Consider the following 25,428-nt stretch of genomic DNA (forward strand, 5'->3'; position numbering starts at 1 on the left):
CCCCGGCACCCAGCCAGTCGGCCCACGCGGGAGCGTGAACACGGGCCCCGCCCCGGATAGCCCCGCCCCGCACCTCCCCTGGCTCCGCCCCACCCCGCCTCCGGACCTCCATTGGCTGTGGCAGTAGCATCGCCGTCCTCTGCCCCGCCCCGGCCCCGCCTTCCATCTACCATTGGCGGCAGAGGCCGTAAGTTCCCGGGAGGGGCGGGTGGGGAAAGGCCTGGAGGCGGAGACGAAAGCTAGATGGACGGGCAGCCAGCCAGTGAGCGCGCTCAGCCGCCCTAGCAACTGCGGCCAGCCAATGGCTGGGCAGAGCGGGGCTGCGAGCTGTCAGGCATCAGGGGCCGCGGGGCCAGCAGCCCTCCAAGGACTGCGGGGCCAGCCGTGCGCTGGGCTTCCCTGCCGCCGCTTCTGAGCTGTCCCGCGAGCCGGGCATGAGCGCGGGCGCCGGTGCGGCACGATGAGCACGGGGGGCAGCCCGGTCCGCGCCTATGATTTCCTGCTCAAGTTCCTGCTGGTGGGCGACAGCGACGTGGGCAAGGGCGAGATCCTGGCGAGCCTGCAGGACGGTGCGGCCGAGTCCCCGTACGGTCACCCCGCGGGTGAGCACCGGGCCGGGAAGGAGTGGGGATGGAGCGCGCGGGGACCTGGCAGGAGAGGGGCGCAGGTCCGGGAGCGAGGCCGGGTAGGACAGTGGAAGAGCGGGGGGGAGCGCGCGGGGGCTGAGGAGGAGAGGGGACGCGGGCCCGGGGAGCGGGGCCGAAGACGGGAGCAAGAGAGGCCAGGGAGGCCGGGGAGGCGCGGGGTTCTGGAGGGGAGCGCTCGGCGGGTCAGGGGAACGGGGGGCGCGGGGCCTGGGAGGGAAAACGAGGTCTCGGAGGCGCGGGGAGGAGAGGCGGTGGAGCGCGCGGGGACCGGGGAAGAGAGGGGACGCGGACCCGGGGAAGGGAGCGCCGGGCTCAGGGCCGTCCAGGCTCTGCCTGGATCCCGCCCGCACTACGCGGGCAGCCCTGGCTGCACCCCCTCCCCAACCCCGGACGTGGGGGACCCAGGGAGCTCATGGGGGTGGGGCTGGGACAGGCGCACGCAGCGCGTGCGGCGGGAGCGAGCGGCTGGATAGGGCGCTGGGGTCCTCCCGATCTGGGGGTGACGGCTAGGCGGAGGAGAGCGTGCCGCCATGCAGCCCGGGTTTGGGGAGAGGGGTTTGCAGGGCTGCTCCGGGGTGCCCCGCAGGGAGGCCGCACTTGTGCGCGACTAGTTTGGAAAGTACGCGTGGAGGGTGCGGCGCTGGCGCGAGGGGACAGGAGCGTGGGATCGGAGCGCAGCGGGTGCAGGCTCCCAGGTGGTGGCTCTGCTCGTGGGTCGGATGGAAGGGGAGGGAGAAGGCGCAGAGAACAAGTCTCGAGGCTTCTCCAGGGTGACGTGTAGAGGGGTTCCTTGCACTGATAAACAGGCCTGGGAGGGCAAGGAACCCAAGTGACCCTAGGGAGTGTGACCTGGGGCGCAGGAAGGGAATCACCGACAGAGAGTGCAGGAGAGTGGGTCCCAGGGTGAGGGGAGGCCAGAGCGTCCAGAGGACAGCCGGCAGGGGGTCCCCGAAGTTTGTGGTTTGAGAGCAGCAGCCCCTGAGGGGGGTGGACATTAGGAGGAAAAGAAGCGGGGCGGAGAGGAAAGTGCGTGGTCAGGAACTTGGGCCAGGAGGTGGGAGGACACCCAGGTGTCCTGCGGTTCCACAGGGCTTTACCCACCACAGGCTGCTTGGATGGTGCAGAATGAGAGGCTGTGGAAGGAGACCTTTGAGCTGTCATCTCAGGGGTGGGAGCCACATTTCCACCACAGACGCTGCTGCTCCTGGGCTTGCAGTCTGGTTCCTGGGGAGCCGAAAAGGGCAGCCCAGGGACTGGAGTCTTAATGTTCAAGCCAGCCTGGGGGTGCTTCCTGTCCTGATCAGGCAGGGTAGGATTGAAAAGACAGTGGGTGGCAAACTGAGTTGGGGAAGGTTTGAGATGGGGGACATGAGCTGATGGTGAAAACCTGGATCCATCCTCACACTGCAGTGCATAGTAAGATTCATCCCCAGTCCTATGAAAATGCAGATTCTGATTCTAGATCCATGTCGTCCAAGATGATGCCATTAACCACATGTGTGGCTTTTTACATTTAAAGCACGCGTAGTTAAAATGAAATACAACTAAAAGTGTGCATTAGCCACATTTTAAGTGCTGGACAGCCACTTGTGAGACGGCAGAGTTCTGCTGGACAGCACAGCGCTGGATTTCAACGGGGTGGGAGGTGGGGGCTGTGTCTGTTTCCTTCACGGCTGTGTCCTCTGGGCCTGGGGCTCAGTGAATGGATGGGCCAGAGGTGGAGTAACAAAACATTCAGCAAATAAAGCGCTGTGTATGTTTGGGGGAACAGGCTGCGGAACATTTTCTGTTCTGTAGTAGGTGAACAGTGCAGGGGCAAATAGGAGGAATGTAGACAAATGTTTAGAAAAGGAGGTCCTTCTGGCTGGTGTGAACAGAGGCTTGGTGCTTCTGCTTCATTACTTTCATTCTATGTGCTGAACCAAGACTGCTAACAACTAGTTAGCGCTTTCTTCTCAAGGTTTTTCCTTGACACAGAGGGAGGATTTAGGCTAAAAAGACACTTTCCATGAAAGGTTTTGTTGTCAGTTTGGCTTGAGACACTGCAGAAAAGACCCGATATGATAGATGTGCCCTATGTGGGTTTTTGATTTACGGAAAGATTCTTCTTGGATTAAGAAAAGAGATTATGAAAAATTGTAAGAAATTGGAATCATCATCATTATTATTTTAAAGATACGTTTCACTTTGAAACACTGTGCGTGCTTCTGGCCGGAAAGGTGAGGGCATTTCAGTCTCACAACCCATCCCCCTCCACCCGCCGCCTGAGTTTTTGGCCTGTGCTGTTATGTTCACGTTGCCCAGGTTCCTAACACCCAATTCTGTATCGTAGCTACAGTGCCCACAATTGCTCAGTGTTAATTCAACATTTCAGAGAACTCTGTGCTCACCGATAGTCCTTTTATTTTACTGCCTAATTAGCTAATTTCATTTTCAATCATTTTTCAGGAAGGGCTCGTGAGTATTACCCGAGCATTTTCATGTCTGACAGTGTCTGTCCATTGACTCTTATCTTTGAACAGTATCTTGGTTGGGTGTAATATTCTTAGCTTCTGTTTTCTTTCCCTCAACCTTTTGTAAGCATTGCTCCACAACCCTCTGCCACTGGATGTGGGGAAGCCTGAAGTCAGCTGATTTTTTTTTCCCATGTAGGTGATTTGCATTTTCTTCGTGAATTTCTGACAGATTCCTTCTTTTTGCTTCATTTCATGAGCGTAACCAGACCATGTCTCAGAGCTGAATGCTTCATCTTGAACTCCTGGTACACTGAGTACTCTTTAAATTTGCAGATTTCTTTTTTAATTTTAGGGAAATTTATTTTATGTCCTTAAAACATCTTCTGTTATATTTATTGGTGTTTCTTTTTCAGGGACACCAGTTATATTAATTTCCTGTGGCTGCTGGACAAATTGCCACAAACTTAGTGTCTTGAAACAACACAAATTTTTTCTCTTCCAGTTCTGGGGGTCGGTAGTCAACACAGTCTCATAGGCTAAAATCAAAGTCGGCAGGCCTGTGTTCCTTTCTGGACGTGCTAGGGGTGAGTCTGTTTTCCTGCCTTTTCCAGCTTCTAGAATCTGCCTGTGTCTCTTGGCTTGTGGGTCCTCCCCAACCTTCAGAGCCAGCAGTGGGGGTGGGGGGCCTTTCTCCCATCTCATCATTCTGATGTAGACTCTCTGCCTCCTGCTCCACTTTTAAGAATGCTTGTGATCACATGGGGGCTGCTGGATGATCCAGGATAATCTCTGTAATTTAAGGTCACCTGACTAGCAAACTTTTGTTTTTGAATTTTATTTTATTTATTTTTTTATACAGCAGGTTCTTACTACTGATCTATTTTATACATATTAGTGTATATATGTCAATCCCAATCTCCCAATTCATCCCTGACTAGCAAACTTAATTCCCCTTTTCCATGTAACCTAACATATCCACAAATTCTGGGGATTAGGACACAGATCTCTTTGGTGGGCCATTATTCTGCCTACTACACTGATTATTCTTATGTTGGGCTGTTTTTATCTGTCCTCCATTCATGTCTTCTAAGTGCCTTGTTCTTTTTGTCTTTCTCTCTGCATTTCTGTGGTACTCTCAAGGCTTTCCTATGTATTGGTAATTTTTATTTTAGCAAACTGTTTCTAGCTGTTCTAACTTATTTGTTAATTCAGTATTGATGTCCTTTTGGTGTCTAATTTTTCCTTACTTTTACAATTTTCCTTTTTTTAATTTTTAAAGAATTCTTTAAAAATTCATTTGATTAAAAACTCTCCTTTGAACTCTTATTTTACCAACAGCCTGTTTTTATTAGGTTGTTCCATTGCATGAAGTAACTGGGATGAATTTCCTTCTGCTCCTGGGGTCATATTTCCTTTTAAGTTAGGTTCTATCTCTTTTCCCTTCCTTTTTAAACTTTTTATGGAAGTATGATTTACATATAGGTAAGTGTACCTATTGTAATTGCATAGCTCAGTGAATTTTCACAAAGCTAACACGCCCATGCAACCAGCACCCAGGAAGCACAACACCAGCAGGCCCCTGGGCCCCCAGCCCTCCCCCAGCCATGACACCCTGCAGCGTCACCACTGGCCTGGCTTCTGACAACATGGGCCACTTTTGTCTCATTCATTCTGTGTAAAAGTGAGAGCTGTAATGTGACTGCTTCTCTTGCTCCCGTTGTGTGAGACTCTCCTGGGTTGTGTATGGCTGTGGAAGGTTTATGATATCCCTGGTGTGAACGTACTGCGATCTGTTTATTTACGCATCATGCTGGGGCTGGCATTTCTGTGGTTTCCAGTTTCTGGCTGTTGTGATTCGTCCTGCTGTGAACATTCCCACCGTGTGTCTTTAGAGTACAAAAGATGCGTTTCTGTCAGAATAGACCTAAAGCTGGGATGGATGAGTATTATGGTATGCATATGTTTAACTTAAGAAGATTCTCCAAAATTGTTTTCAGTTTACACTCTCACTGCGAAGATCGGGAGTTCTGTTTGCCCACATCAACACCAACATTTGGTTCTTGCTGTTTTGCATTCTAGCCGTTCTGGAAAGTATAGTGTAGTTGAATTTGCATTTTTCTGATGACTAATGAGATTGAACACCTTTGTCCATTTTTCATTAGGTTGAATTTATTTTACTGGTCAGTAGGAGTGTTTGAAAAAGGTATTCTGGCTGTGAATCCCTTGTCAGAAATACGTATTGTGAGTATCTACGCTCGTCTGTGTTGCCTTTCACCCCATTAATAGTATTTCTAAGAACAGAAGCCCTTCATTTTAGCACAGTCCAAATAAATGATGGGTGTTCATGGCAGGGACTCTGGGTGTGTTGAACAAGTCTCTGCCTGTCCCAGGGTGGGGCTGTCCCCTGAGGCTCCACCGTCTTACCTCTGACGTTGGTGGCTGCCATCCTGCTGGGATGAGGGATGCGGGGGAGGGGTCAAGACACATTCTTTTCCAAGTAGATATGCAGTGGGAGACCCCCTTTCCCGGCATTGCTCTGTCACGCTTGTCGCAGCCCAGGGACCGTACAGCCTCCCACCTGCATGCTTTCTCCTTTGCAGGTGGGTCTGCCCAGTGCTTGCAGGTGGCGCTGCTGCATTTCCCTGCGTTTTGCTCACACCCAGGCAGATCCGCCTGCACGTATTCTGTGCTCTGACAGAGTCTGGTGAGGCCTGGCTTCTCCGAGCTAGACCTTCTGTTTTCCTCTCAGCCTACTCATGGAGGGAGGGGCCCTTGGGTTCTTGACCCTGTCCTGTAACCTGAGCTCCGGGCAGAGCAGGAGGGGGAGTGTGGGCTGCGCAGACCCCTTGCCCGGTGGCCCATTGCCCAGGGAGCTGTCCTCCCCTCCCACGGGTGACGGGTGACGTGCACACTCCTGGTCCTGCCGGGCCCCTGCTGGCCCTGGAGCCTCACTTTTGTCTGGTGGGTTGGTGCCTAGTCCCGCCTCCTCTCCCCTCGGAAGTCCTGCTCCAGGCAGAAGTGGAAAGAAGGCGTCATGGATGGACCTAGAGTCTGTCATACGGAGTGAAATAAGTCAGAAAGAGAAAAACAAATACCGTATGCTAATGCATATATATATATGGATCTAAAAAAAAGGTACTGGTGAACCTAGTTGCAGGGCAGGAATAAACATGTAGACATAGAGAATGGACTTGAGGACATGGGGTGGGAGGGGGAAGCTGGGGTGAAGTGAGAGTAGCATCGACATATATACACTACCGAGTGTAAAGTAGTTAGCTAGTGGGAAGCAGCAGCATAGCACAGGGAGATCAGCTCGGTACTTTACGATGTAAAAAAGAAAAAAAAAGAAAGAAGGCCTCAGCAGCTGGGCTCTGCCTTCTGTTAATCCTGGGTCTCCCCTGGGCTCCAGCTGGGGTGTTCCTGGCACCAGGGCCATACCCTTTCCTTCTCTGATTGCCAAGTTTCTACATTTTGTTCATTTCATTAGTGATGGGAGAGGGAAGTGGATCAAACTGACAGCAAAGGCCGCAATCTCTCGCCTCCTAGTTTTTTTCCCAGCAGGAGACTCACTGTTTCTCCGACTACTCTCTTTTGGCTATTTCTCCAGCTTCCTTTTCCCAGCAGGAAGATCCCATCTTTCTTTCTCAGTTTCATTTTTGCCAAGAGATAAAAATAATAACTCCCACTTATTGAGAGTATAGAAGAATCATCCCGTGAGATAGGTTATTTGTCCTTTCTCTTTGCCTTTGACAGTCTTTCCACCAGGAGATTCACACACCCTCCCGCTGCCTTTCTAGTTGCTGCAGGCAGCTTAAAGCTACTCTGCCGGTTTCCCTGGGCAACCACTTTAAGATTCAAAACACGATTTATAAAGTCATCACTTTCAAGTTTGAACTGAGAGTCGAGTCGTGTTTTATCCTACTTCTTCTTGGTGTAACTCCTTCACCTCTCTTGGTACCACTTGTGAGCACTCAATAAATTTAATGCGTTGGGTTTTTAAAATTATGTCGTAAATACTTCCATGTATTTGAAAATGATAAAGTTGCATTTATATCAGATTTTCTCTTTAAAAGCCCTTGAATCAGCCCTACTTCCCCTGTGTCCTGTGGGGTCTCCTTTTTGTGGTGGTGACAGTCCCTTTAGTCTCACCTCTAACCCCTACAGCCCCCAGCCCAAGGCGAACCTGATTTCAGGTGACAGGCAGGGAGGGACTCAGAACCGGCCAGCCCAGGTTCCTCCCAGACAGAGACTCAGCTACTGGGGCCAGAGGCCCACCCACCACCCCTTGTGTCCTCTGTCACTGGCACAGGATGCCTGAGTGGCTGCAGGGTGAGCACGGCCGGGCAGGCACAGCCTCGAGGTCCTGCCTGGGTCCTGCCAGCCGCACCTGCTCACTCCTTGCTGGCCCAGGAGCTCAGGTTCGATGTGGCCGGTTGTGTGGGGTGAAGAGAAGCAACAAGGCATGGGGAAGTGGCTGGTGTGTCACCAGTGTGTCACCAAGCATTTGCAGGCTGTGGGTTCACTTCACATTAAGAGATTGTTTGGGACCTTTGTTTCAAACTTTCCGGGTTTCTTTAGCTTAATTGGCTACAAAGAGTGAATTGTGTATAAGCAAAAGCAGAAGAGCTGCAGCACCCGAGGGGTTTGGACCTAAAAATATCCATTATGTAGATTTTGTCAGATCCACAAACAAGACAATTTAAAGGGGTCCTGATATAAGATAATAGCTTCAGTGACATCTTCAGGGTTTACCTTCTTCAGAAGTGGGCTTGCCTCCTTGGAGGCCTCAACCAAATTCCCCACTTGCCCTGGGTTGCCTTCCCCCTCCTTCTCTCCAGGAGCAAGATTGCCTGTCCACCCACCCATTTGCGGGGCCTCCAGGGGCTCCTGAAGCTGGTCTGACTGCACCACTCTGGCTTAAGATGCCTCCAGCATTTCATCAGTCTGCTACTATGAACAACTTGTCTTTTTTTTTTTTTTTTTTTTTTTTTTTGCGGTATGCGGGCCTCTCACTGTTGCGGCCTCCCCCGTTGCGGAGCACAGGCTCCGGATGCGCAGGCCCAGCGGCCATGGCTCACGGGCCCAGCCGCTCCGCGGCATATGGGATCCCCCCAGACCGGGGCACGAACCCGTATCCCCTGCATCGGCAGGCGGACTCTCAACCACTGCGCCACCAGGGAGGCCCCAACTTGTCTTTTTAGGTGGTCTTATTTTTGCCACAGCATGCTTTGCCTTTTGGGGACTTTATAATGGTAATCAATTACATTTCTGAGAATTTGGCCCTGTGGTTTGTATTTTCTTAAGTGGTTTTGGCATTCCAGGTCTTAACCTCTTTTTAACATGTTGCAAAGTCTAGAATCTGGTACCCAGGCCCCTGTCACCTTCAGGCTGCTGTGGGGACTTCTGACTTGAGTGCGACAGACCTGGGATTTTGGTTAATGGGGCCTTACAGCATGACTGTTTTCTAAGACTTGGCGAGTAGAGAGAGAGATCGGCATGCTTCTAGAATCAAGAGATGGAAAACATCAGGGTCCCCAGTCTTTGAAGGTACCTGTCCTGGCATCTGTGCTGTGCCCGGCAGCCAATCACAGCAGTTCCGGCCCCGGGACTCTGTGCCTGGCTTCTTAATCTTTCTCTGGATGCCGGCCTTTCCCACCCGAAACCACCTGCTGCTGGCCATCTCTTGGGAGATTGTGCCCTAAAGCTGTTGGTGGAGAACCACGCAGGGCACTTAACTGATCCTGGGGTTTCCTCAGCCAAAGTTGACACTCAGGCTGTTTTTCTGTTTATATGAGTTGTGTATTCCAACCTCTTGAAGCTAATAATTAATGGATTACCCTCCCCTAAACTCAGACTCATCTGAGTTTACTCATGAATCTGAATCTTACAGTGACTCGTGACAGGACTGGCATTTTGTTTGATTAAAAATAAAAGCAGGGGCTTCCCTGGTGGCGCAGTGGTTGAGAGTCCGCCTGCCGATGAAGGGGACACAGGTTCATGCCCCGGTCCGGGAAGATCCCACATGCCGTGGAGCGGCTGGGCCTGTGAGCCATGGCTGCTGAGCCTGCGTGTCCGGAGACTGTGCTCTGCAACGGGAAAGGCCACAACAGTGAGAGGCCCGCGTACCACACACACACACACACACACACACACAATATATATATATATATATATATATATATATATATATATATAGTAAGTCTTGAAATTGGGTAGTGTGAGTCCTCCAACTTTGTTCCTTTTGTTCAAAATTTATTTATTTATTTATTTGTTTATTTATTTATTTATGGCTGCGTTGGGTCTTCGTTGCTGCGCGTGGGCTTTCTCTAGTTGCGGTGAGCAGGGGCTACTCTTCGTCATGGTACGCGGGCTTCTCATTGTGGTGGCTTCTCTTGTTGGGGAGCATGGGCTCTAGGCACGTGGGCTTCAGTAGTTGTGGCTCGCGGGCTTAGTTGCTCTGCGGCATGTGGGATCTTCCAGGACCAGGGCTCGAACCTGTGTCCCTGCACTGGCAGGCGGATTCTTAACCACTGCGCCACCAGGGAAGCCCTCAAAATTGTTTTGACTATTCTAATTCCTTTAACTTTCCATGCAAAATTTAGCTTTGGGAATTCCCTGGCAGGCCAGTGGTTAAGAATCTGTGCTTTCACTGCAGAGGGTGCGGGTTCAATCCCTGGTTGAGCGACTAAGGTCCCACAAGCTGCAAGGTGGGCCAAAAAATTTTTTTAAATAAATAAATAATAAAATTCAGCTTTGTCAATTTCTAGCCCCCCCCACCGAAAAATCCTGCTAGGGTCTTTGAGACTGAATCTGTGGATCCATTTGGTGAGAACTGCCATCTTAACTCTACTGGGTCTATCAATCCATGAACACAGTATTTCTCTCCACTTATTTAGATCTTCTTTGATTTATTTTATTAGTGGTTTATAGCTTTTAACATACAGATCTTGCATAGGTGTCTGTCTAGCCTCTCACCCTCTCTGACATTTAGTGTCCTGAGACCACAGTTACTGAAGATAAAATGAGGTCCCTGCATCTTTCGGGCTAATAGGGAAGGTGGCATGGGCTCTCCAAGCTCAGGGCAGCTCATCCGAAACTGTCCTCCAGAGCATGGACAGGTGGCCTGGTTTGCTGTCCAGCTTTGGGACAGTTGCTCAGCTGGTCGTGATCACAACCAGTGACGAGAGCCTCCGTGTGTGTTTCCAGTGAGGTCCTTTCCTTCCCCTGACACACAGCAGGTGGTCTCAGCCTCTGCTGCTCCCAAGGGATGAAAGTAGGAGATTGAATCAGCAGGGGCTCGGGCTCCTTCTGAAGACACGTGGCACCTCCGTGGTTGGATGTATTTGCACAGGGGTGCTACTGAAAATAAAGCTCCGCTTCCCTGACACAACTCACCTGGGGGCTGACCACCCAAGTGAGCAGAGCCGCCTGGACTGGAGGTGGTGGATGGCAGAGCCTGCAGGGCCCCCACTGTGGGACAGGCAGGAAAAAGGGGTGCTGATATCAGAAAACTGCACTTTAAAATCAAAGATGCACTCGCCCCCCCCCCTTTTTTTTAATTTGGTTGCACTGGGTCTTAGTTGTGGCTTGTGGGCTCCTTAGTTGCGGCTCACCAGCTCCTCTGTTGTGGCACATGAACTCGTAGTTACAGCATGTGGGATCTACTTCCCTGACCAGGGATTGAACCTGGGCCCCCTGCATTGGGAGCGCAGAGTCTTAACCACTGTGCTACCAGGGAAGTCCCGCCACCCTTTTTTTTTCCATGGAGGATGGCAATGCTTTCCCTGGCAGTGTCACCCAGACTGTTGGGCTGTCCAAAGTAGGGCAGGGGGAGGACCCTCCTGGCCTGACCGCTGAACCCTATTGGTGGCCTTGATCTCGGGTGGCCTCAGCCTACAGCGGCTTGAAGCAGGATTTCGGTTCCCGGCCAGAGATTGAGGTCTGGCAGTGGCAGTGAGAGCACTGAATCCTAACCACCAGACCACCAGGGACCAATGGACAGTGACAAGGCCCTGACCCGTCGCTGTGTAGAAATGAACTGCCACATAGAGACATAGAGACAGAAAGTAGTGAGGCAAGTAAAGTGTTTATTAGGAGGAAAAATAGTACGGTACCTGTGGATAGACACACGGGCAGGCTCAGAGAGAGAGTTGCGCCGTTGTGGTAGTTTGAATCACTTTTATGGGACATTTCTTCCAGGTTTCCTTTGGCAATCATCTTGCTTTGCCTGGTTCTGAATCTATATTTGGTTTATCTCAGGGTCCTCCCATGTGTGTGTGTGCGCACGCACCTCTTAGCCAAGATGGATTCTAGCAAAGAGGCCTATGGGTAGTTGACATCACTTACTATGGGGTGGCGCCTCCTCCCTTTTTGACCTCCAAGGAGCCTTTCTGTGCATGTGTAGTCAGGGAGGTCTCCTTGACTTCAAGAATGAAGAATATGTGGTCTTTTATCTCTTATCTGGGCAGGGCCCAGCCTCCTCCATCATCCTGCTTTTATGGAGTTTCTGTCCACAGGGGAGAAACTGTTCAGCCTGGGGCCCATCTATCTCCTGCCTCAGCCTGAGTCCAGGTTCAGGGTGACCTCGAGACCTGGCAGGGGCAGCCCTGCAATTTAAAGGGACTGGGACCCTCTGAGGTGTCAGGGCTCTGGAAAGAAGGGGCAATCATCTGGCCACACCCAAGCGATGGTTAGGGAAGGCTCTGGGTTACTCCCCAGTTTCACTCATGGGGGATGATGTGCCAGGTCCCGCCGGTATCTGGTTGGTGGGGCTTGTCCTTGCTGTGGGATTTCACAGGGTAACTGGACGCAGCAGCTCAGCACAGACACAGGCCGTTAGGGAACAAGGCAGGTGTGACAGTGGTCCTGTCCCTGCCAGGGAGGGTGTGGGAGGGTCTAGCCCCCAGAGTGGGGAGCGAGCGGCTCAGGCAGCTAAGAGCTGGGAGCTGTGTGGATGAGCTGGGGCAGCCAGGCCACGAGGAGCCTGGAAGCACCTGGGTCACAGGGCTTTGCTATTTCACAGAGCAAAACCAGGAAGGAGAAACGTGCAGGGAACATACTTTCCTTTTCAAAAAGGAGGTGGGGTAGATTCTGAAGAGGAGGGGGACTGGTGCTGATTTCAGTAACTGCTCTCTGTGTGGGATTCTCATATGATGAACACACTTCAAATGCCCATTTAAAACATGACTTGCAGGACTTCCCTGGGGGTCCAGTCGTTAAGACTCTGCGCTTCGCACGGCTTCCATCCCTGGTCAGGGAACTAAGATTCCACATGTCACGCGGCCAAAAAAAAAAAAAAAAAAAGCATGACTCACTTTTAGAACCATTTAGAAACGGGAGGCAGCCCTGCAGGGGCAGGTTCTGGGCCTTGGCCATGGGTGAAGCTTCGGCCTGTACCTCAGCCCTGGGGTCTCCCTGCTTCTCCCATCCTGAGCCCCATTATGCAGCCCTCCCGCCCCCTTGGTCCTGTGAGGCACCCCAACATCTCCCAACAAAGTGCCCTTCTGATCGGGGAAGCCAGGCCAGAGTCGGTCTCTGGATAGCGCATATGTATATACATTCTTTTAAGGTGAAATTCACATAGTATAAAATTAACCATGTTAAAGTGAACAATTCAGTGGTATTTGGTACATTCACGACCCTGTAACTTTCTCATTTCAGAACATTTTTCTCACCCCCCAGATGGAAACCTGGACCCTCCCCCGCCCCTGGCAGCCAGCACCCTGCTTTCTGATACTTTAATTCAACATAAGACAAGTTCTCAAAAGTCAGGTCCTCATGATGAATATGTTTGTCAATGATACTTAACCAGTATTTACATGTTTGCTTCCTCTTGCTCGCAGAGATAGAATTGGGCAGGTGCTGGAGAGCTGAAATAGGTTATTTACACATCACGTGGCCTCAAAGTGTAGGGAGTGTCTTGGCATTTGACATTTGCTGTTTTTCAGGCTAAAATTACCTCTCTTCTTGTCTCTGTTGTCCTGACTCACTCAGTGAACATTCCAACAGGCTTTGTTCTAGCTTTTGTGTATTTTTATTTTATTTTGATGGACAGAGTTCTTGGTGAATTAGCTAAGTGCAGCGAATGTGCGTTACACCTTTTGACCCTAACACTGACAATACTACTGTCAAAAACATGAAGTAACAGAGGAGAGGAAATACAATAAATAAGAACAGAGCAAACACATAACAGGAGGAACATAAAACGGTTCAATAAATAAGTGTATGAAAAAAGAGACTCTTCTCCCAATGGGACTTCGAACCTGGCGTGAATGGGTGGAATTTGGGGGCTTCTCTGTGGCAGGTACAGCTGAGACAGAGGGTTTATCCTGGGACCCAAAGGCCTGGGGAAGAATGGAGCTTGTGCTGAGCTGAGGCTACTGCTGGTGGCAGGTACCAGACGTGAGCTGTCAGGGAAACTGAGGCACGGGGAGAGGGAGGAAGCCGCTGGTCGTCAGGACTGGGATTTGATCCCACGCATCACAGAGCTTCTCCCTGCAGGGTCTTCACAGTGCTACGTGGGGGACCTGTGGGGTGCCCAGGGGGCTAGCCCATCTCCATTCCCATTTTCCACCCTACAGATCACATGGGGGGTGAGGGTGGGCAGTGTTTTTTCAAGCTTTATCTCCCAGCCCCAGACCTCCCCTGCTCTTCCCTGTCCCCAGTTCAAAGGAGGGGCCTTCCATGGCAGTGCACAGCTGCATAGATGGAGGGAAGTAGGCCGGGTTGCAGCTCTAAAGGACACTAACACTGATGGAGACCGAGTGGGCCTGGGTCTCCAAAGCACACATGGCTCTGGGAGGGTGCCTCAGGGTCCCAGGTGTCAGGGTCAGTGTGCCGAGGGCAGGTGACCCGGCAGGGCTGTCCTGGTGGGAACAACCACCAGAGTCAGAGTTCAGTTTGGGTCCTGAATGTTAATAGTTAGATCATTATCATTGAGCTGGATTTTCTTTTATTTTTATTTTTTGGCTGTACTATGCGGCTTGCACAATCTTAGTTCTCTGACCAGGGATTGAACCCATGCCCTCGGCAGTGAAAGGGCGGAGCCCTAACCACTGGACTGCCAGGGAATTCCTGTAGATTTTCTTTTAAATACATGTTCACTATCAGTGAAATTCTGGGGTGTGGGAGGCATTGTGCTCTGCTTTGGGAAGATGTTAAAATGTATCTTCCGCAGCTTTTCCAGGATTTGTGTGTCAAGTTTCCTCTGTCCCCCTCTCCAGTCACTGTGCTTCATGGATTTTCTGTCAGGGCATTTTTTGGTGCAAACAAAAAAGTCAGCTCAAAGAAGCTTAAGCAAAAAGGAGTTTGTGGCCTTATGTAACCGACAGGTTGAGGGGTGGGCCTGGTTTCAGGCTAGATCCTGAGGCTGAGCCATTCTGGACTCTCTCCACTGTTCCTTCTCCCTACATCTGCTCCCTACGTACGCCCCATCCCTGATTCTTCTGTGTGAAGGTTAATTTCCACCTGGGGAGGAAGCATGTGCATCGTGGATGTTCATTAATTTATGGAGAACTGTAGATGTGATCAATAGTTTCAATATGTTTAGATATCATTATCTTAGTAGGAGTAGGTGATACACAGTGTGAAAGGCAAGAAACTATCACTTTATAAGTTACATAAAGTGTAATCAAAACTGCCAAAAATCTGGAGAAACTATTTTTAAGTAGACAGTCCTAAAACATAATTATTCCTAAAGAGTTCACCTAAAAGCTCTTATCTTGTTTACATTTAATTTGCTTGTAAGTTTCATCACATCAGGTTATTTTTCTTGTTGACAAATTTTGTGACAGGAATTATACGATCTTATTTGATTTCTGGTAAACCTACATACAAAGTAGTATATACTTAATGTTGATGACTTTAAAGGTATGTCTGTATTTGGGCTTCCCTGGTGGTCCAGTGGCTAAGATTTTGCACTTCCACTGCAGTGGGGCGAGTTTAGTCCCTTGTCGGGGACCTAAGATCCCGCATGTCGCGTGGTGTGGCCAAAAAAAAAAAAAGACATGTCTTTATAATTAAACCAATAAACTCAAACTTGTTTTCCTTCATTAAAAATTAACCCTAGATCATGTGATCCTGAAGTTCATTTGGGTTCATTCCTTTTATATTTCTGAGTATTTGTATAAGTGCTTATTATCCTTTAAGCCAATTAAATAGAGCTCTTTTACAAATTAATTTTGGCAGTGCCACATGTCTACAACACACACATTTACAGATACATACAAACACACAGACACAAACAGAGACCCCAGTTCCCATTCCAGAGTTTCAACCATGAATCAGGTACAATAATGTAAAACACATAAGTTACAAAAGATGTTGGATTCAAATTGGGTTTCTTGCAGGTGGAACAAATCAAGGTCACCTGTTCAGAGGGCTAAATCCTTTTTACTAATATTTATGGAAAAGACATTTAAGATTTGTATTGCCCTTGACAAATCAAGTTACCAATTACTAATCCCTCTTTCGTTTTTTCCTTTGGATAAGAGTTACCTTCCTGAGGGACTTCCCTGGTGGTCCAGTGGTAAAATATCCACCTTCCAATGCAGGGGAAACAGGTTCAATCCCTGGTCAGGGAACTAAGATCTCACATGATGCGGGGCAACTAAGCCCACGTGCCACAACTAGAGGGAGAAACCCCGCATGCCACAACTAGAGAGAGAGAAGCCCACGCCAAAACGAAGAGCCTGCACACCGCAACGAGATCCCGCCTGCCCCAATGAAGATCCCACGTGCCGCAACTAAGACCCAACACAGCCCAAAAAATAAATTAAATTAAATTAATATTAAAAAAAAGAGTTACCTTCCTGAAATTTGCATTAAAGAAGATGGCCTGGATAAGAGCTCCTGGAGAAGACTGGGTAGAACATTTGTATCTCAAAGGCAGAGGAGGAAAAATGCAAGTTGTCCTAGGAGGATTTTCTTTCTTCCCTTAAAGCCAGATTTTTTTTTTTACTTACAGCCTCTTAAAATAAATAGGGGGGATTATGGGAGTGGTAAAAGGATTGGTGGGCCTTGGGCTGTTTCTGGAGCCACACCTTTGGTCCTGTAAACACTAGATTTCTAAAACAAGGACAGCTGTTTTTAATTCCTCAGATAATTGGGTGGCCACCTAAATGATATCAAAGTACCAACATACTCATCCACCTCTGTGGGAATGTTTTTCTTTCCTTCATTTAGCTTAGAGGAGAAGGCCAAAAAAAAATTTTTTTTTCCTATCAGGCCCTGAATATCAGCTGTGGTCACAGGTTTAGACAGACTTGTGGCCTCCCATCTTGGTAATCCATTTACAAAACCTTTTGAGGATCTTCCCTGGGTTTAAGAAATTCTTTAACTATGGCCCTCAGTTCAACCTTTGACCCCAAGAGGCTCACCTATAACCTCAGGTGGTCCCATTTCTAAAGATAACCATTTAGGGACTTCCCTGGTGGCACAGTGGTTAAGAATCTGCCTGCCAATGCAGGGGACATGGGTTTGAGCCCTGGTCCGGGAAGATCCCACATGCTGCGGAGCAACTAAGCTCGTATGCCACAACTACTGAGCCTGTGCTCTAGAGCCCGCGAGCCACAACTACTGAGCCCGTGTGTCACAACTACTGAGCCTGTGTGCCACAACTACTGAAGCCTGCGTGCCTAGAGCCCATGCTCGGCAACAAGAGAAGCCACTGCAGTGAGAAGCCCACACACCGCAACAGAGTAGTCCCAGCTCGCCACAAGTAGAGAAAGCCCGCGCTCAGCAACGAAGACCCAATGCAGCCAAAAAATAAATGAATGAATAAAAATTAAAAAAAGAAAAAAAAGGAGGATGAAGTAGTAGTTATGGCAGTTTTATAGTCTTTTATTGTAGGTACCTTTTAGATGATCAATCTTTCATTAGCCTTCTCCAACAAATCCTTCAATGAGGCTATTTTGGAATTTTGAAGCCTTTTGGGGCTTTTGCATACCAATCAAAATAGGTACAATAGTTTAAGATGAGAGCTTTCCAACTTAGGAGTCTTTCCAATTCAAAGGATCCAAGAAGATAGCCCTACAAATAATTTCTGCTGCTAATCCAATTTTAGAAAAAAGAAAAGCTCTTATCACTCTTGTTTCCGGTAGACCCTGTGGGCGGGGGTCCAGGAGACTGACTGACATGGTAAGAAATTACCCTCTGCTGGCTTTTTCTGACTGTTCACGGAAAACTCAGTTTGGAATGCCAAAAAAGAATCCCAGCTTGGTCATTTCAGGGCAGAATTTCCTTTGATTCCCAGTTAGGTAAGCACTTGCAAGCATCAGCTCTATATAAACCCAGCTGGTATCCCCATAGGTGGCTGTCCATTCAGGAGCTGTTTGACCTTTGAAGCACAATTTCCCATTATCAATTTGGTTGCCTACTTCAGAGAAAAGATATGATCTGAACAACTTTCTGAGGACAAGTATGGTTGTGGGTGCTGCTTCTGAGTCTAGCTGTCCAAGGAATTACACTAGGGTCAGTTCGGCTCTTTTACGTGTCTTGGTTTCTCCCTCTGACAGTCTAAAACCGCTGTGGGTGCTTGGAGCACTAGGTGATCAGCCTTTATCTCCTGCGTCCCTGGAAGAGCAGCATTTACTTAATTGTTGTAGTGGGATCTGCTGTAGTACTGCTACGCACCTGAAAGATTGATCCTCAGACACTTCCACTAGGTTCTCAGTCACCTGAGGACACCTTGTGGCCAGAAGGAGCAGGTGTTCCTCGTTCTTGGGGCTGAGCAAGCTGTCTCTTGTTTCCCTGGCAAACCATTTGCTCAGACCATATATCACCTTGTTTTTTTGTTTTGTTTGTTTTTAATTTAAGCTAAATTTAATGAAACTCCAGCCACCTATGTTTCCCAGGGCCTCCTGCCTAGATCCCCCTAGGACCCTGCCAAGGAAATGCACTGGTGCCCCTAAGACTCCAAGTCTTAAGTACAAAAAAGCTTGAAAAAAAATTTGTAAGATCATCACTTAAATAATAAGATCTGGATATCAGGAGAACTCACCGGAACACCTGAGGAGTTCCAAGAAGCAGGTGGGGCTCAAGGGGCCAGTACCGAGCACCAGTTTAGGGTAGACCCCAGGTATCCTCTGGTGGGTGTCTCTGATATCCTGCCAACTACGCCATGCATGTTGAAAAAATTAATCAATAGTTGGTCTAAGAAAGGAATGGAAAAATTTATTTGCACCAACCTGAGGATTATAACCTGGGAGACAGTCTTTCAGAAAGCTCTGAAAACTGTCAGAGGTCAAAGTACAGTTATAGGGCTTCCCTGGTCGTGCAGTGGTTGAGAGTCCGCTTGCCGATGCAGGGGACACGGATTCGTGCCCCGGTCCAGGAGGATCCCACATGCCGCAGAGCGGCTGGGCCCGTGAGCCATGGCCGCTGAGCCTGTGCGTCCGGAGCCTGTGCTCTGCAACGGGAGAGGCCACAACAGTGAGAGGCCCACGTATCGCAAAAAAAAAAAAAAAAAAAAAGTACAGTTATATACGTTTTTGAGACAAAAGGATATACATCAGATGACATATTGACAGTTTATACAATCCAGGTCTGCTCCTCCAAAGCAAAACTGGGTCATCGTGACCCCTTACAACATTAGGAAGGAAGGTTATTTCCTGAGGAGTTATCAAGTGCTGAGCAGGTCATCCTGACGGTTTACAAAATTAAGAAGGAATGTCGTCTCCTAAGGTCTGGTCAATACAGATGCACAATACACACTAAAGGGGAGCCAGGAGGCCCGTAAGGGCAGAAAACCTTTTTATGTTTAAGTTTTTCTTGTCTTGCCATAAAACATGAATTTTATTTCATCACCCCTGTGCACATACGTACACACATTTTGTCTTTGCATAGTTGAGATAATACTTCATACCTAATTTCATATTCTACAGGTTTTTACTTTACATTCTTAGTGTGATAACTTGGGGGAAACTATGTCCGTGTTTGAGCCCTGAGTCCAGCGGAGACAAGGGTGTGTGAGTGGCTGCCACTCGGCAAACCCAGGGCCAGCAGGCCATGCGTGGAGCCAGCTGCTGAACGGTTCAGGGGGCTCCTGCTTGCCCACCCTTTGGGCAGCGGCGGGGGCCTGGGCACTGAGCTGGAGGCAGTGGTGGTGAGGGAGGAGTGGAGGGAGGTTGGAGGCCCCGCTCCACAGAGCAAGTGGGCGAGGCTGGTGGGCGAGGGGAGGGTCCGAGCAGGGCCCAGTCCAGCCGTCTCTGTGAGTCCTGGATCTGCACCGGCAGGTAGTCCTTTCTCCCCCAGCGTGAGAGAGTTTCTCTTATCTGCACCTTTTACCTGAGCATAACTATGGAAGTGCTTTGCATTAAGCCACCCTGACCCTCTTTCACAGGCATCGACTACAAGACCACCACCATCCTGCTGGACGGCCGGCGGGTGAAGCTGCAGCTCTGGTGAGTCAGGGGTCCTGCCCAGCTCCTGAGCACAGGGCGGGTCTGTCCAGGCCCTCGGGGGCTCTGGTACCACCTGTGGGAATATCCACTGCTTCGGCCCCAGCCTGACCCAGTGCCCCCCCGAGGGAGATCTGTGTGGACCTTGGAGTCTGTCCAGAGCATGTGGACGTGCTTCTGCTTTTGCCTCTCTAGTGCCCAGAGGGGCTGTGTGTCATGACCAAGATCAACAGGATGGAGGGTGGAGGGTAGGAGGGCAAGAGGTCAGAGTGTCGCCTAGCTCTGGCCTGGGTCTCTTTCTTGGTCCCCACTCCAGGCAGCCCTGGCTCAGACTGTGGTCACACCCCTGCCCCTCCAGTTCCGGAGGTGGGGGACTAGGGTTTTCCTGCTGTGGCTAATCCCTGAGTTGCCCCCAACCCATGTGGTTTTCCTGACCACTGTCACTAGCCCCTGTGTCATCCCCTCTCCTGGACCACCTGCATGGTCACTTGCATGGTTCCCTTCTCCCGCCTGACCATGCCAGACCTCTCCCCAAGCCACAAGTGTCTGCAGTGGTCCGGAGCCCCTTCTCCCACCCCCATCTGCCCCTAATCAGGAGCAGTCAGCCCCCAAGTCTGGGCCAGGAAGCCTCTCTCCACGATGTCCCCTCAATGACCCTGTCCCTTCCCACTGCTGACTCTCAAGTCTCTTTTCCCTTCCTCCCTCCCCGGAGACCTCCTGAGGGCTCCCCTCTCAACCCAAACTTGTACGGGACTCAGAAAGCTGTTGTAACAGCTGCTCCTTTTTCCTCGGCGTCTAAAACGAAGCCCCCTTGCCTGGTCCTGGTGGTCCATCTTAGTAAATTCCCCCACACAAGGCAGAGTCGATCCCAGATGTGTTATTTTTCTTTATCCTAGTTAATGCACCCCCGGGTCACTTCCTTGTATTGATGAACATGGGGATGCATCCACAGGGCTGACTTCATGTGACCTTTTATTTTTATTTATTTTTTTTTTTTGGCTGTGCCACATGGCTTGAGGGATCTTAGTTCCCTGACCAGGGACTGAAGCCACCACGCCCTTGGCAGTGAAAGCCAGGAGTCCTAACCACTGGACTGGCCAGGGGATTCCCATGATCTTTTAGAGTTAATTGGAAGTGGAGTGACCCCACCAAATCCTTTGGCCTATTTCTCCCCCAGTGTAGACTCACATTCCTTACTACACAGCTTTATCTACAAATTAAACAATTTTTTAAAAACTTAAATTAGACTTATTGAAATGTCAGAATTATTATGTTGAAACCCATCACTATTTTCTCTAGTTGACTTTTTAAATAATTAGAAAAGAGAATGAGCCCAAAAGGACATCCCAATGTCCAGATCTCTCCAGGGATAAAGTGCCCAATGTCTTGTTGGGGCTCGGACTTTCTGTGGGATGGCCACCAACTGACAGTTGTAAAATGCATTTGCTCTGGCTCCCAAGTTCAAAAACCTTGTTGTCGGGAAGCAGTGATTTCTTCTTACAGGTTTCCAACATCTTTTCCAGGGATACGTCGGGTCAGGGAAGATTTTGTACCATATTCCGCTCCTACTCTCGGGGCGCACAGGTAATACCCCTGAACCGGGAGGTCAAACTGACTTTGTTTTTCTTTTTTCTTTTTTAAATTAATTTATTTACTTTGGCTGTTCTGGCTCTTAGTTGCAGCACGTGGGCTTCTTAGATATGGCATGCAGGCTTCTTAGTTGCAGCATGCGGACTCTTAGTTGAGGCATGCATGTGGGATCTAGTTCCCTGAACAGGGATCGAAACTGGGGCCTGCATTGGGAGCACGGAGTTTTACCCACTGGACCACCAGGGAAGTCCCTCAAACTGACTTTGAATGATGACTTTTGGAATGTTTTTTAATGGATACTTGGAGGACAAGGCAATTAGCTCACATACAAGTTGATGCCAGAGGGGCTTCCCTGGTGGCACAGTGGTTGAGAGTCCGCCTGCCGATGCAGGGGACACGGGTTCGTGCCCCGGTCCGGGAAGATCCCACATGCCGCGGAGCGGCTGGGCCCGTGAGCCATGGCCGCTGGGCCTGCGCGTCCGGAGCCTGTGCTCCGCAACGGGAGAGGCCACAGCAGTGAGAGGCCCGCGTACCGCAAAAACAAACAAACAAACAAACAAAAATTGATGCCAGAGTCTAAAAGTGTGCCATGGACTGTTTGGTGGCTCCCAAGCCCTCTGCATCAGGGATGTGTGTGTGCATGTGTTACATTTGTATGTACATGTGCATGAGCAGTGTGTAGGCACGTGCGTCTACACGTGTGTACATAAATATGCAGGCATGTGGGCTGTGTGTGCGCAGTGTTCATGTGCGTGTGTGTCTGTACATATGTGAGAGCCCTCCGTCCAGGTGGGTAGTCTCTGAAGTACCCCCGCATTCCGTATCCCTGGACCAGCTCATGAATGTGGGGAATTGAATTCCAGTCCCCAACTCACATTCACATTTGAAGGTTTATCAATGAGCTTATGAAATATCACTGGAAGTGATCATATAACTGCTACATTTGGCAGACAAATCAAAATAATATGTTTTGTGTTAACATAAGTAAAATGGCTATTTAGCTGGTTGTGAGTGTGTGCCTGAGTGGCTTGCATGCCAGCCAGACTGTCCACAAGTGACTTTGCCTCCCCCAGGGTGTGATCCTGGTCTACGACATCGCAAACCGCTGGTCCTTTGATGGCATCGACCGGTGGATTAAGGAGATCAATGAGGTATGACATGGCCAGGGCTCCGTCCATGTGGCCCTGTGAGGGGGGGCGGGCTGGGGCGGCCAGGGCACGAGGCTCCAGCCACAGGGAGGAGGACGCGTCACGTCCCAGCACAGGATTGGGCCCTGCATGCAGTCAGGTAGGTTGACAGGTGGTGACCAGGCTGCTGCCTGCTGGCAGCCTGACCGGCCCAACTGCCAGTGGAGACGTGGAGTGGTCAGTCCCACCCACTGTGTGAGTGTCCTGGCGCAGCCGTTACAACTCACCACAAACTGTGTGGCTGAAAGCAACAGAAACGTCTTCTCTCCGTTTTGGAGGTCAGAGTCCAAAAGCAAAGTGTCAGCAGGTTGCCGACAGTCCCTGGTCCTTGGCCTGTGGACGTGTCACTCTGTCTCTGCTCCACCATCACGTGGCCTCCTCCCTGTGTGTCCTATGTCCTCTCCACTTCTTATAAGACACAGTGACTGGATTTAGGGTCCACCCCAAGACCCCATCTTAATTAATTACATCTGCACAGACCCTATTTCCAAAAAAGGACACATTCTGAGGTTCTGGGTGGACACCATTCACCCTGGGACACCCATGGTACCAACAACAAAGCCTGCACGTGACCCACTTTCCTTGCCCTTCTGTCACCCTTTAGCACGCCCCAGGGGTCCCTAAAATCCTGGTGGGGAACCGCCTGCACCTGGCCTTCAAGCGGCAGGTCCCCACGGAACAGGCCCAGGCCTATGCGGAGCGCCTGGGCGTGACATTCTTTGAGGTCAGCCCGCTGTGCAATTTCAACATCACTGAGTCCTTTATGGAGCTGGCCAGGATCGTGCTGCTGCGGCATGGGATGGACCGGCTCTGGAGGCCAAGCAAGGGTAGGTGTCCGTCCAGTCCACCCTGCAGCCCCGCCAGTGCTCAGCCTCCCAGGACCCATTCCCTGGGCCACAGTCTCCATTCTCCTAAATCAGGGCTTCTGCAGCTCGGCACTGGTGCCATTTTGGATGGAGTGTCCTCTGGTGGGGGCATCGTGTGTGCTGTGGGTGAGCTGCGTCCCTGGTCTCCCTGCCCCCATTTGTGAAAACCACAAATGTCTCCAGACTTTGCCAAATGTCCTGGGGAGTCCAAATCGCCCCCAGTTGAGAAGCACTGTTCTGAACGTTATTTGTTAGGACCTTGATTCCAAAAGGAGCCAAAGCCCTGGGTCGTGTTTCTTCTGTCTGATCCTCCAGGGGTTGAGGGGTGTCCCGACTGCATCAGGGATGAGATGCCGTTCCTCCTCCCAGCAGGCCCCTGGGAGCCCCTCTCTATCTGAGCAGGGACCCTGACTCACAGAACGAACGATGTAGGTGAAACATAAATGACAGCATTTGCTTTTCTGGTGTGTTCTCCAATACGTCTTTATAAAGCTGATAACACACGTTTTCGGTGTCAGCTACTCAGTTGGGGAAGCACGTCTCCTGAAGCCCTTTGGTCTCCGACCCCAAAAGTTGGTCACGTTAGTCCTGAGGAGACCTCACTGGCCATCGCTGGGCAGTCCACTCACCTCTCAGACCTAGAGGGAGAGATGGTGGGGGTCTCAAGTTTGGGGACAAACTGGATTTAAGGTGATGAAAGCAGGACCATCCATCTCCAATCACTGCACGTGGGCACAGGGTAGGACATCTTGCCCCAGAGTCCCAGAGAGGAGGGTGGACAGGTGTGTGGCTGCCCCTGCGTTGGCCCTGTGCCCAGGACAACACAAATGAAATAGGTTTTCTTTTCTTTCCCAAGTACTGAGCTTGCAGGACCTGTGCTGCCGGGCAGTGGTGTCCTGCACGCCCGTGCACCTGGTGGACAGGCTGCCGCTGCCCACGGCCCTCAGGAGCCACCTCAAGTCCTTCTCGATGGCCAGCGGCCTGAATGCCAGGGTGATGCACGGCCGCCCCTGTTCCCTCGCCACCAGCTCCAGCCACAAGAGGACCAGCCTCCGAAAAGCAAAGGCCGCCCACCTTCCCCAGAGCCCCCCCAAACACTGCACCAGAAACAGCTGCAAAGTCTCCTGAGGAGGGCGCGAGGCAGAGGGGTGGCACAGGTGGGAGGCAGGAGGCCGCTCTGGATGCAGACACCCGCCAATGTCACGGTGACCACGCAGCCCTGAGCAATGGAACTGCGGCCGGTACCCTGCGTACCCGACATGTCTGCGTGGACAGGCGTGGGGCTCTTGTTTCAGACGTGTGTTTATAAAGGGACGACCTTCTCTGGGTAACATGGAATTTTGAATGCTACTTAGATCATGATTGCAGTGCAATTTTTTTCTTAAAATAACTGCTTTTTATAAGAATGGTGACATGCGTGTGATGAGTATAAATTCTAGAGAATGAAAAACCAGGATGGAGAGAGAAATTAGAGTCTTTGACGTTACGCAGGGCCTTTTTGTAAACCTCCTTTTTAATGTCAAAGCACTAATTTATAAAATGCCACAGATAAGTTAGAGATTAGGCACAACAGATCTGTCCAGCTTGTGTATGAAACGGATTTGATCGAGTTTTTGCTATGTTATTTACTACGTTTTGGGATTAATAAGTGATTTATATGCATATTTTTCTGTAAATCTACTTTTTTTGTACAAGATGTTCCATGAGTTATGAAGCTAAGGGAAGAAAATGCCAAAGATATCTCTAGTTACAGCGAACATACCACAGCCCGGTTACACCAGGTCCAGATTGGCGAGAAAATGTCACTCAAAGCCTGAAGTTTCAGCTAAGAGTGAAGTGAACACTGTTGTTTAAGAAAATGCTTCTCAACAATAAAAAGTATACTTGCTTCTTGGTAGAATTGTTGGCTGCTTCTTTCCAATTTTCCATTGGAAAGAATGGAAAAATTGTACTTCCATTCAATGGAGAAGTGTACTTCCGTTGCCCCCCCCTTTTTTTTTTTGCAGTATGCAGGCCTCTCACTGTTGTGGCCTCTCCCGTTGTGGAGCACAGGCTCCGGACACGCAGGCTCAGTGGCCATGGCTCACCGGCCCAGCCGCTCTGCTGCGGCATGTGGGATCTTCCCAGACCGGGGCACGAACCTGCATCCCCTACATCACCAGGCGGACTCTCAACCACTGCGCCACCAGGGAAGCCCTATTGCCCTTTATTCCATTTGCTTTATCACCTGTTTCAGGCACCACAATCAGTGCTAGTGCCTGGTGTTGGCAACAAGGCTGTGTCCC

General features: G+C 50.2%; 1 protein-coding gene across 1 annotated transcript; it reads left to right on the forward strand.

The window, feature by feature from the left end:
- The first annotated feature begins 341 nt into the window (after nt 1-341).
- On the forward strand, nt 342-25,127 carry RAB40B (RAB40B, member RAS oncogene family). Its single transcript, XM_082603060.1, has 6 exons — nt 342-602; nt 19,443-19,503; nt 21,024-21,084; nt 22,164-22,241; nt 22,882-23,104; nt 24,000-25,127. The coding sequence occupies exons 1-6, from the start codon at nt 461-463 to the stop codon at nt 24,269-24,271; spliced, it is 837 nt and encodes a 278-aa protein (XP_082459186.1). The 5' UTR covers nt 342-460; the 3' UTR covers nt 24,272-25,127.
- The last annotated feature ends 301 nt before the right edge of the window (nt 25,128-25,428 follow it).

Source organism: Mesoplodon mirus (genome assembly GCF_964341445.2).
Source record: "Mesoplodon mirus genome assembly, chromosome: 18".
Classification (NCBI taxonomy): domain Eukaryota; kingdom Metazoa; phylum Chordata; class Mammalia; order Artiodactyla; family Ziphiidae; genus Mesoplodon; species Mesoplodon mirus.

What these genes read in the sequence shown, in the direction of transcription:
- RAB40B (XM_082603060.1), top strand. Translation starts at nt 461, where the DNA reads ATGAGCACGGGGGGCAGCCCGGTCCGCGCCTATGATTTCCTGCTCAAG. An exon ending in CCCGTACGGTCACCCCGCGG is followed by an intron (nt 603 to 19,442) that starts GTGAGCACCGGG and finishes CCTCTTTCACAG; the next exon opens with GCATCGACTACAAGACCACC. An exon ending in GCTCTGGAGGCCAAGCAAGG is followed by an intron (nt 23,105 to 23,999) that starts GTAGGTGTCCGT and finishes TTCTTTCCCAAG; the next exon opens with TACTGAGCTTGCAGGACCTG.